The sequence below is a fragment of the Eschrichtius robustus genome, chromosome 16, assembly GCF_028021215.1.
Source record: "Eschrichtius robustus isolate mEscRob2 chromosome 16, mEscRob2.pri, whole genome shotgun sequence".
NCBI lineage: Eukaryota > Metazoa > Chordata > Mammalia > Artiodactyla > Eschrichtiidae > Eschrichtius > Eschrichtius robustus.
In genome coordinates this window covers 42,297,308-42,310,406 of record NC_090839.1, presented here as the reverse complement: position 1 = coordinate 42,310,406, position 13,099 = coordinate 42,297,308, and the positions used below count along the sequence as shown (strand labels likewise).

At 36.8% G+C, this 13,099-nt stretch overlaps 1 protein-coding gene across 3 annotated transcripts in view; it reads left to right on the top strand.

The window, feature by feature from the left end:
* ESF1 (ESF1 nucleolar pre-rRNA processing protein homolog) overlaps positions 1 to 13,099 on the top strand; it is a 58,419-nt gene that overhangs the window by 37,049 nt on the left and 8,271 nt on the right. For all 3 annotated transcript variants that reach the window (XM_068524459.1, XM_068524461.1, XM_068524460.1), the window contains exons 10-11: positions 7,538 to 7,659; positions 10,166 to 10,253. In XM_068524459.1, coding sequence (XP_068380560.1) covers positions 7,538 to 7,659; positions 10,166 to 10,253 — 210 coding nt within the window. The remainder of the gene's footprint in view (positions 1 to 7,537; positions 7,660 to 10,165; positions 10,254 to 13,099) is intronic.

Sequence of the window (13,099 nt, the reverse complement as noted above, 5' to 3'; positions counted from 1 at the left end):
TGTTGAGGATTAGGGAGGGAAGGGTATTTGCTGTTGCCATGGATGTGCCGAGCTGGTCACCTCTTAATCCTTTTCTGGGGAGGGGCAAATTTACTGTGAACTCAGGGCTTCCCCTTGACCCCTACTGATGTGAGTTTACAGGTAAGGAAGCCTGTGTAACTAAAAAGTACACTGTCTTAATTCCAGGGCCCAGGGGCCCACTTCTGAACCCTGTCAGGAAAGGGTTGGCCTTATTCCACAGTGCTCTCTTTTATCCCTGGCTTTTAAAATACTTCAGTGTTCTAGAGTTTCACTGTGATATATGTAGGTAATTTTTTGCTTGGTAGCTTTATTTTTGCTTAGAATTAATTGGATACCCAGAATCCTGAAGATTAGTAACTTTCCATTCATTTTAAAATTCTGAGAACTTCTCAGCCATTTTCTCTTAAAATATTACCTTTTCCTCATCTTCTCTATTTTCTCCTTCTGGGAATCCCATTTGATATATGTGGTACCTTCTCATTCTGTATCTAACTCATAGTTTCCATACCTTTGAATCTGTGCAGCATGCTGGGTAATTTCTTCAGTTCTGTGTTTCAGTTCATTAATCTTTTCTTTACCTCTGCTGTGTAACTTGGTTGACTTTATAATTTCAGTTATGTTTTTCATTTCTGGAACTTTTTTTTCTTCCCCAAATCTGTCTCATACCTTTGATAATCTTATCTTTTAATTTCTTTTGTTTTTTTAAATGTGCTGATTTTATATTCTGTATCTGATAATTCCAAACTCTATAGTCTTTATAGGTCTGACTTATTTGGTTTCAGCTTACTCTGGTTCATATTGAATTTTGATTGTGATCTAATTGTTCTTGGATCTTTCTTTACCTATGGGAATTCTCAGAGGCCTGAGTCAAAAAAATACTTCTTTTAGAGAGTACGTGCCAGGTACCTAAGGGCACTTCCAATCCTGGACCTATTGAAACCAAATTTTTGGATTAGGGTGTTTGGGGCCACACAAACAGTGTGAATTCTAGCCACAAACCCAGGGATTTGTGGGCTTGTGGTTATAAATTCTCTGGGGGGAAAATGTGTTTTTACTTCCCTTCTTCTGCCCGTGGCCAAAGCCCAAACAGGCATGTATCCCTTCTAAATTGTTGGAGGGGGAGCAGCATCTACTAAAGGATCCTGGCTTCATGGTGGTGGTCTCTGGGGCCTGCCATCATGATCGGGCTCCAGACTTTGCCTCCTGCCTCCTGCCTCCTTGGCTAACAGCCCATTAAAACCCAAGATCCATGCTAGACCAGAGCAGGTAAGTGCATGTCCCCAACGAAAACTCCCTACTTCTGAGCTAGTGTAACATTTCTGTTTGAGCTTTCTTATTTTGACTAATTCCAAAAAATTGCCTTCGGTTCCTTACGTCTTACCCATTCATTAAAGTTTTCATTTATTTTCTGCCTTGTCTATAAACATTATGTATAAAAAATAACAATAGAACAAGTAGTTCTTCAGTCTTCTTTGCCACAAATTAAAGAGCAGAATAGTTTCATCAGACTTGGCCAGAATTTTACTTTAGTATTAAGGACAGCTTGCTATTACGTACATTGTGATCACAAACTACTTGAAAGGCAAAGAAAACATACAAATAAAGTACCGACAAATACAGGAAACAATAGCTCCCTAATGAAGCCCAAATGTCTTGTATTTGAAGTCCACTTTTTAAGAACATTTGATTCTAAGAAGCAGGACAGCTTGATTCACAGTAAGATGAATATACTTACAAATGGAAGACATCATTCTACAGGAGAGTCAAAGGAGATTCAGAAGAGGTTAGAGAATGATAAGCTCAAATTCAAGGCAAATACAAAACAGTTGCTACCCACTGAAAAAGCTTTTAGACAAAGAACAACAGCAAAAAGCATTAACATTTCTTCATTTAGTATATACTTTGGGAGTGTCTTCTATGAATACCTCATTGACTGTTTTAGGAGAAAGAGAATTAAATGCTATACGAGAAGCCATTCCCAGTCTAAGTAGCTTACCTATACTACCCTTTTATCCTTATTATCTGTATTATAGCTGTCTGTGTTGTTTCCATATAGTAGATATAACAGTATTCTAACAATATTAAGTGCATACAAGCAGCATTTGTTGGCTCTGAATTTTGCTATTTACTATTATTCCCAAGGCTAGTTGTTATTTTACTTCTTAATTTCATGAATTGTTGCTCCCTGTCCGTAAGGTTGGGAACAAATTTGACTCATGTATCCTTTCAATTGCACTTCCATTCGTTCAGCAGACATTTATTCAGCATGTGCTGTGTACTTGGCCCTCCACTAGCCATAGCGTTACCTTTGTGGGGGGAAAAAAAGCAAGCCGTGGCCTCTGCTGTCATGGAGTTTGCAACCTAGTAAGGGTGATAACCATTAATAATAGTTAAAAAAAAATCACACAAATATAAAATTGCAACTGTGATAAATAGTGCAGAATAAAAGAATATGGTACTGTAAGAGTTTAGGAGAGAGGGATTTACAGAAGTTCGAATTATGAACCAAAGTCTAAATGTTCTAAACCAATGTTCTAAACAAATCTTGAACCAAGGTCGAAACACTTCAAATCTTCATCTTTCTCATTACAAAGATTGATAGTTTTGCTATCTGATATGCTTTAAGGATAAGTAAATGTCTCCTCCCCACACCATTGGAGAAAACTGACCAGTTTGAAAGGGTGCCTTTGATGTCAGTGTTCCCAGGGCATGGTTACACCCAGAGTGAATTCCAAGTTGGGAGTTCAGTTGGCGATGGTAGTTAGTTACATTTTAAAGGGTACTTTTGGGATTGAGTGTTAACATGGTCTCATTTAAACATACAACATACATAAATAAAGACTGAGCCGTAAGTGTTCGTAAGTATTCTCAATGGATCCTGAGTTCTCACATACATAAAAAAGCGCCAGTTTCAGCCTATATCAGAAATCTTAAAACATGTATTTTGTTTTTATAAACAAAACCAGCCATAGTACCTAGTTGAGTTATTTTAAGTTATTCGTGTCCTGCCCCTTGAAGACTTTTCAGAATTTCAAATGAGCAAGTTCAGAAGAAATGTATATTCTTATTTTAGTGGATTTTGAAAGGATATTTAAAAGAATCTTTGTGTGTATGCAGACTGCCAAAATAAGTCTGAATGAATTGTGCTTAAATTATTACTGTTATAATTGAGTCATCTGTGTTCATGGTTGGTTTTAAAAGAGTTTTTCACTCCTTATTTGTAGGGTTATTGATGTTATTTTTAACTAATTCGGCAGTCCTTGACTATATGCTTAAATTTTTAAAAAACAAATGTGCAAAACTAGACATTTATAATGAAGTTGTTTTTCAGTCACGTAGTGGCTGCTCTCAAATGAAGCTAAAAGTGTCTGAAGAATGTTCTTGTGCATATGCCAGGAAGCTTCTGGAATGGGCATATTTTTAAGAATTTAGAACATAAACAGCTGTGATCCATGGCAGGAGATTTAAATGACCTCATGATGACAGCAAGAACAAAGCATTTTTAAGTTATCGTGGTGGTGTGTTAATTCATTGCAATGTGTTTGTCATTCTACTATTTTGGTGTAATAAGTGAGAGCCAGGCAAAAAATTACAGACTGTATTTAACTGAAGATACTATTTCTTTATTGTTGTAAACAAACTAAATACCAGAAAAATATTTCCCAAGAATGATATTTCATGAATTATTTACAGCTATAGGTCCTAAAAAAAAAAAAACAAAAAAATGCATGAACCACTTTGGGATAAAGGACATTTATTTAGATCCTAAAGTTTTGATTCATTTTCTGTTGGAGAGACTATGTTCCAAACATGAAAGATCAAACGGTTGGCTTGAAATAAGAATTCCTCCTTCAAGACAGATCAATTAAGTGCTTATTAAGTACTTACTATGTGTCTGGCACTATGCTAAATATTATGCAATACAAAAGAAGGTGACTTCAGCTGCCTTTGTTCTAGTTGGAAGAAAAGGCATACTCAGTTGAAACTTCTAAACAAAAAAAGACATTATTATAATCAAGTACCAAACAAAAATAATACGTAATTTATGTGATACAAATAATGAAATAGCCCTTCTCTTCAGAAATGACCTCTAATGCTTAAAGAACAAGAAAGGGAGAATTGTTTCCAATCACCTGTCCGGAAACAGATCTATATCACCTTTTGGTTCCCTCAGAAACAACCTATGGTATCTTGAACTAATGGTGACTGAGGTTTGACTCAGTATCTTTTTCCTACTGTAACTGAGCATGACCCTATGGGGCCTTCCCAAGACAGACCCCTCCCCCATGTCCTCTGCTTTAGCTCCTCTCTCTGAAGTACCCAGATAACAGTATATAATGCACATTTCCTGAGTTGTTTTACAGATGCTAAAACCCCCACCAAATGGAAGAAATTAACTATTTGATGACCATGAGCACATAGTCCCCAGACCTACTGGTGCCTAAGGATAGATAATGTTAATCCCTGTGACAGTACCCTGTTACCTCACCATCAACCAATCAGAGAATTGTACACGAGCTGATCACATACCCTGGGATGCCTCTCGCTCACCTTGCCTTTAAAAATGATTTGCTGAAACCCATTGGGGAGTTCGGGCTTTTTGAGCATTAGCTGCCCTGGACTCCTTGTTTGGCACCTGCAATAAACACTGCACCTTCCTTCACAAAAAAATGAAGGAAGGGAAGGGAAGGGGAGGGGAGGAAAAAGGGAAGGAAAGAAATGACTTCTAATCATTGTCTAGGACAGTGGTTCTCAACTAGGGGTGATTTTGCTCCTTAGAGGACATTTGGCAATTCTGGAGAGATTTTTTTATTTTCATAACTGGGGGCTACTGGCAGCTAGTGTGGATAGGCCAGATATATTGCTTAACATCCTATAATGCACAGTCCTTCACAACAAAGAATTATCTGGTCCAAAATGACAGTTGTACTGAAATGAGAAACCCTGGTGTAGAACCTACAAATGTCAATGATAAGTTTTGAAATAGTGGGAGATGGACTCCCGTCTTCCCCTAGACCTCTGTTGCCCTGGTAATGCTGTTTGCCTGAGGCCATTTGGATCCTTACATAGAAATGAGTATTGAGGATCTATAAACTTTTGAACGTTGTATGCAAATTTTTCCAGTACAGTGTTTGAGAGATTCCATAGTTTTTTTTTTTTAACATTTTATTATTATTATTTTTAAAAATATTTATTTATTTGGCTGCACCGGGTCTTAGTTGTGGCATGCGGGATCTAGTTCCCTGACCAGGGATCAAACCCTGGCCGCCTGCATTGGGAGCGTGGAGTCTTAACCACTGGACCACCAGGGAAGTCCCAGAGATTCCATAGTTTTTATCAAATTCTAAAGGTATCCATGTTCCCCAAAAATGTCAAGACCCAGTCACATGTGGAGTAGTTCATAGAGATTGAGACACGTTAAACCAATGTTCTAGTCACCTAAAAGAAACAGTAACACCTTTCTTAGCATCATGCCGAGATAGAAGTAGAGTTTAAGTTTCAAGGATTAAAATTAACCAGAGAATACATTTTGGCGGGGGGAAAAACACTCTAAATATATTACTTAATTTAGTATTTTGGAGTAATAAAATCTTTCTTAATGTATGACGAAATTAGAATACCTTAAGGATTATTATTTAAACATCATATTTAATAACACAATACTGTGCATTTAGAATTTGAGACTGGACTGTGTGCTGGCCCACAGGCATAATATATAAATTGTTTTATTTTGCTGTTCGAACTCAACTTGTTTTGTCAGGATTTGCTCCTTTCTCCCAAATGAGGATCCAAGTTTACATTTCCTAAGGTGCTATGTATCTGTTGATTCAGTCAGAGATCTGGACATGTTTTATACAGTTCACATTTCTCCTGAAAACTGTTTAGTAAAGTGATTGTGTTTTTCTTATAAGAAACGTTTTTGAATTGAGAGTTGTGTTTCTGATTTGGCATCCCGTAAATCAGAGAGTATCCCATAAATCAGGCATACCAGCAGTATGTCATGAAAACAAATCTGCATAACCTTGAGTATGCATATACCTTAATACTTTTCTAACTTACAGAAATTTAGAGATTAAGTCTTGGCTTAAGAGCCAAAGAGGGTCCTTAGAGATCATCTGTTCCAGCTGTTTCATGCTATTCTTTGGGGCTCAGGACCCAAAGCACCACTTTTAGTTGTTCTGTGTATTTGGACTTCTACCAAATATTTTCTTTTAGGAGAAAAAAGGTGTATGCGGGAGGAGGGAGTTGCATGCTTCTGATCCAGACCAACCTCATTTTGCAGATAAGGAACCTGAGGCCCAAAGCTTTAGATTTTATTCGTGGGCTATAAGTTTCTTTATTTTAGATCAAACCAGCATTTCAGATGTATCTGGTAATAGTATAGAGGACAGTTAGGAGTTAAAATTGTAGCTGTATAGCTTCCTAGTTGTGTGTTCGTAGGCAAGTTGCTGAACGTTCTCAGTCTCAGTATACTCATCAGGGGAAAGGGGAATTATTATATCCTTAGGATGGTTTTCACGTTCTTAGAATTTAGAATGTATCTGGAAAGATGATCTGGATTGACCTTGTCTCTAGATTCATTCCATTAATTTTTTAATGGATTTTGTGTCCTCTAAATGTTAAAACTCCCTCTCCCCAAACCCAACCATGACCTCCCCAAAACCTTACAAAGTAAAACAAACATCTGTATTATCAAAGGGGATAACACAGTGGTCACATTTCCTTTACTTTGACAGTAATGAGGTCTTCATGAACTGATAGATCAGCCTTGGGGCCTTTTCTTTCTTCTCACCCCACTCTAGTTATTTCATAAGCCACCTAGACACATGAATCAGGAACTGCAGAATATAATGAACAAGGACCTTGAGAGATAACTACAAGAGCGAATAACATCATTGAAAGAACTTAAACATACAAGGTGGAATCTGAACTTGATACTCCTTTTGATCTTAAAGATGTGGATTCACAGAGTGAGTTCTTGAGGAGAAATTACAGGAATTCTTTCTTCCTGGGGTATTTCAACAGGGATTGCCTTACTAATCAATTTTTGTTAGTCACTTGTAGTTTCCAGGGAATACAGTCTTTTACTTGGGCAAAGAAGCAAGTAGAAATAATTATGTTAAAGACCACTTACCTTTTGTTACCCAAGATTAATTAGTAGTCATATCCTGAGAAGATTTTGTTCCAGAATTTTTCTTAGTGTCCCAAACAATTCAGTTAAGTACAGAGAAATGAATTTTGAGCTTAAATAAAGGAGTTTTCTTTAGTGGCTTGACCATATATTTATTTGCTGAGTTGGTTTGTTTATTTCGGTTTGGTTAGGTTTATTGTCATTTGTTATTGGGAAATAGCTTTGATATAGATTGATACTACATTACTCTGTGACATTGTAGTGTTGCATTTTATCTTGTTACTCTAGTAAATATATGTAAATTACCTTTTTTGGTAAATTACATTTTTTTTAAGTGAATGAAGCCATAACATTTTAAACTAACCTATCTGTGTTTTTTCTTAGGCCTTAAAGAAAGTGCAGAAGAGATGGTCAGAAACAAATTGGAAGGAAAGGATAAACTGACCCCATGGGAACAATTTTTAGAGAAGAAGAAAGAGAAAAAAAGACTGAAAAAGAAACAAAAGGTATCAGTGATAATCATGACCGAATAATTATTGAGCAACCACTAAGTATCAGAAGGTACCAGGTGCTTGGCATCCAGTATCTCATAATGTGACCACTCACTGCGGTGGGTGAAATGTTTTCTGCAAGGCTGCATAATGATACACGAAGCCTGTATCATTTAACCTAACTGCCTTGCTCTAATATTTTACATTTATTTGCTACCTAAATAAAATGCATAGTTTAGTTGATTTCTAGATGTAAGACAATTTGATTCTATTCTGTGTTTTTGAGGAAGAGAGGTACATACAGACATTTTTACTTGAGGATGTATACATAGAGAAATTTTCAACATGAATGAAATTGTTTCTTTGTATTTCCATTTCTCAAGCTACTTTTTTCACTTTTCAATATTATTTTATTGTATAGATCTTTTAACATCATATTGTCATTAGATCCCTTTATCAAGGATATTTTCTCTGTGCTAATATGTTGTCTGTGAAAAATCTGATTTGACTCCTATCATTCAGGGATAACATCTGTCCAGAGTTAGAGTCCTTAGTAATAGCAGAGACCACTTAGGGTTTTTGCCAATAAGAATACTCTATCTTGTCAATGAAATGCAGCATTCTAGCACTGCATTTATTGTCTTAAGATGGTATCACTAATCACAGAATTTTACAACTTTTAGGAATCTTAAATGATTAGTTTTAGTCCAACCCTGCCGTTTTATAGTTGTAGAAAATTAAGTGATTCGTCTGAGGATACACAGCTTGTTAATGGCCAATCTGAGACCAGAATCCAGATCTCTTGCTCCAGTGTTCTTGCTACTGTATTGTGTTGTTTCTCTCTGTATGGTGTAAGCTTGTGCTTTTGGTACAAGAGCTGCAATATTGAAAGAGAGCTACAAAATTGAATGATGCAGTGGAGTGATTTTTGAACTCCTGTTATACTCAGTGTTTCTGGAAATGGATAGTAAAATGAGGAAAATGAGGTAAGAGCCCTGCCCCCATTGATATGCTGCCTCTCTCAGGCAGTAAAATATCTTTTAAATGGAATAATTCCACAAGTTATTAAACCATCAGTTTATTGGAAGACTTACAAATGGGTCTTTATGGGATCAATAAAGTAGTCACTCTTTTCTGAGATCTTTAGCAGCTATTGTCTTTGATTTTCATTTGGTGCTTTGAGGTTATCTTCTGCTTTAACGCTTTCCCTTCATTGGGCTTAGACTGGACTCATTTTATCAATAATATTAAAAATACATTGGTTGAGTGCCCAGTTTGTTCTAGACTCAGCTCTATACTGGAATTCCAGCAGATCTCTTCCATCTCCCCAGGTTCTTCACATATAGAAGAGTTTCAAGAATTCAAGTTAAAAATACTTTTTCCCCTTTTCCTCTTTGTGACTTCAATTTGATATTGAGAAATTATTACTAAAGAAATGAATACATGTTTATACGCCATAGTTGATATACTGTAATTTAGATCTAAAAAACAGTTTTTAAAAATGTGAATAAATATGTGGTTAGCTATATAAGTATTTCATAATCTTTGTTAGAAACATCATATTACTGATGGATCGGTTGTAATAGTTTGGTGAAAAAATTCTTAGAAGCCCTTGTTCTTAAAAGGATAGTAATATCAAAATGAATATTCTTTAGAGTTTGGTGGGTCTTCTTCAGCATGTAGGATGATGTTTAGCAATGTGCATTCTAAATGTTTTTGTTGAAACGATTCATGTTTTAGATTCCTGGGGATAAACTCAATCTGGTTAGTCTGATCTCAGTTTGCATATGTTCTATGTATTTTATAGACTTGATTTTTAAAATTTAAATATACTAATTTAGTAAACTGTTCAGATTTGATTAGGGAAAATGTAACCAACAGATGTGCTTAAAAATAGCACAAAAGTTTTCATGAGTGGATTATAGATAAAACAAGGTAATTGTTGAAATTGGGTGATGAGAACAGGAAGTTCATTATCATTTTCTTTAAATAACCGCAGATGAATTGCTTTAATGGTTTAAAAGATAACCCACAATGCAGTACTTCAAGCTATTGATAATCACTGCCATTTCTCAGTTTCGTGAGAGATGAGGCAGGCCACCTCTCTTCACTGATCACCCATCTAAAAGTATTCTTCTCCTTGAATGTCTGTATTTTATTTTTGCCTCTTCTGGTACTTCCTATCTTGAATTACTATTACTATTACTATATATATATCTGTTTATGTGTCTATAACTTCTTTTAATAGATTGTAAAATTTTTGAAGACAAAAACCATGTATCTGATAACTTTCATTTCTCTCAAAAGCCCTACATAGTTCCTGCATTTATTAAGTATTCCATAAGTATTTGTTGGACAAACAAAAGAGTTACTCAGGAGTTATTTTATAAACTGATCCATTTAAAAAACTACTTTAATTTTAGATTGAACTGCGTGATTTAAAAGAAGTACGGTTTTTCTTCACGCTTATGTATTTTGGTCCTTATAATAAACTGTATGTATTTTTATATTCAACTTTAAGGCTCTTGCTGAAGAGGCCAGTGAAGATGAAGTTCCCTCTGATGTTGATATGAATGACCCATACTTTGCCGAAGAAGCTAAAAAAATAGGTAAGCCAGCCCATATTTGTAGTTTTCACTTGGAATCTAAAGTCTGCCTGTGTGTGCCTATTCACACATACTCTTTTTCCTTCTAATAAACACTTTGTTTCACTAAAAAAATAAAATTCCTAGAATTTGTATAGCTCCCTAGTGGCTTATAAGCAAGTTTGTCCTGTGGGATGTAACCATTGATAGGATTAGGAGGGGTCAGCATGCCCCCTGTACATACAAGAAATACTTTCATTATAGGAAGCTTTGGGTAATATGATTCATTTAACAGTTTACTGGAGATGCCTTTCTGGGAAATATCCTTATAGACAGATTGACTATAAAAGGATGAGGAAAAAAAAGGAAGTCATATTTTTGAGTGCTTTCACTGCTTTTCTTTTTTTTTTTTTTTAAAGAGTAGTCTCTTTTTTTTTTAATTAATTAATTAATTTATTTATTTATGGCTGTGCTGGGTCTTCGTTTCTGTGCGAGGGCTCTCTATAGTTGCGGCAAGTGGGGACCACTCCTCATCGCGGTGCGCGGGCCTCTCACCATCGCGGCCTCTCTTGCTGCGGAGCACAGGCTCCAGACGCGCAGGCTCAGCAGCTGCGGCTCACGGGCCCAGCTGCTCCGCGGCACGTGGGATCCTCCCAGACCAGGGCTCGAACCCGTGTCCCCTGCATTAGCAGGCAGACTCCCAACCACTGCGCCACCAGGGAAGCCCCTTCACTGCTTTTCTATAACACATCCATTCTACATCTCTCTTTGTACAGGCTATGAAGAATTGAAAGCATGGAATAAATTTGTTTATATATTTGTGGATATGTGTATAATTTTTTTTAATTTTTACATGACCATGTGTGAAACAGGGTTTCATACATAGTATGAAAGCTTTTCGGCTCAAATAGACAAAAGCATCTATGTTTCATTTTATCCCTTTTTCATTTATTCTGCTTCATTATTAGCTTCATTGTAGCTGAAAGCCAGCTTCCTCCCCTTTTTCCTTGAATCCCTAAACTATCAGGTATCTGATTTCCTATATCCAGGGAGCTTTGTTTCCATTGCACATGCACCAGTCATTCTTTCCTGAATGCTTTCATTCTTACCTTTTTGGTATGTATAAATGTGTGTGTGTGTATAAACGTATGTGGTAAGGTTCAGGCCATACTTGGACAAGTCAGTGCAGGACCACTGTAAGCATTTTCCATTTGTTCTCATGCATTTTGCCTTCCCCTGCTCTGCATACCACACACATGAACCCCGGAGGCTTGGTCCTGGAGCACCTCCAAGCTGGCATTGTAAAGAGAAGGATTTTATGAAGTTTCCCTGCTTCTTGTCCCTTGTGACTAGTGGGCCAGAATAGTTCTCAACAGGAAAGTCAAAATTGCTCAAAATTATTTCCTGGTTGTTATAGCCTTTATCACTGACATTCTATTGGTGAAAAGGAGATCAAGATGAATAAAGTCTATTATAGGATGTGAGATTCTTAGGAATTGGAAAGGGAAATGTAAACTTAGCATATTCTGCTTTTTATCATACCTGAGCAGTCATTTCTAGAAGATGATGGATTTTAGCCTTATCCTCCAATTTCAGGAAACCAAGTTTATAACAGAGAAATGCGAAGCATTATAGTTTCCTTGTTCTCATTCCAAAGTGCTTCATTTGGCATGTGAAATCTGGTCAAACTGCAGAACTCGGGGTGGGATTCAAAGAGTAAGTTAAATAGCTTGGTGGCTTGGGTAGCTTGTTTCTTGTAATCAGCACATTTAAATTGAGAATAGTTTTCCCTAAAGTTAGTATCAGAAGTTCCAAGGGAAAATGCAGATAACGTTTGCTTGCTTTCGATATACTTTTGATTTCAGCATACTTCCTAGGAATAATTATTTATATCTGGGCTGAAACTGTTTTCTTTTAAGGAAAAAGAAATACAAAAGAGTGAATTTTTTTTTTTTTTAGATAAAGTTAGGACTAAAAAATGGTATCTCGACATGTTTATCCATTCTATCAATAAATATTTTTGAGTGCCTACCAGGTGCCGAGCGCTCTGCTAGGCTAGAGATACAGCACTAATAATACAAGCTAAGTTACATCCTTTAAGTAGGTTATAGTTTTAGGGAAGACATGCTAAACAGGTAAACAAATAAGAATATTATGAGAATATGATCAGTGTTTTAAAGGAACTAATAAATAGGGTAATATAGAGCATATAACTGGGAGGACGAAGGAGAGTAGCTTTCTTTATATAGGGTGGGCAAAAGCAAGCTTCTCTGAGATGGTGACGTTTGAGCTGAGACCTGCAGAATGAGAAGGAGTTGGGCAGAGAGAGCTGGGGGAAGAGCGTTGCAAATGAGCGGAAAATGGGTAGAACAGCTATGAGGTGAGAAAGAACTGGTGTCAGAGAAATTGAAAGACACCAGTGTGGCTGGAGCATGGTCAGAGGGGCAGTTTGGTATAAGGCCAGGCTGGGACACAGGATTGACCCTGCAGGGCCTTGTGTCACGGCGACAAATTTGGATTTTACTCTACTGACAGTGGGAAGCCGGTGAAGGGTCTTAAAGCAAGGATGTGACGTGTTGTGGTATGCATTGTAACATACTACTCTGGGTCCTGCAAAGGGAACAGATTGGAGAAAGGCACTGGTGAGAGCTGAGAGACCAGGCTTTTGTAGAGGTCTAGAGGTGATGGTTGGTCTAGACAGCACGACAGTAATGGAATTGGAAGGAGAAAAGTAAGTGGGATTCTAGATATATTTTGGAGGTAGACTTGCCAATTTTTTTATTTGGATAAGGAAGGCATTTAGCATAACTCCTAGATTCTGACTTAGGAATCGGTAGCCTCTAAATAGTATTTCAAACCATGGAACGAGG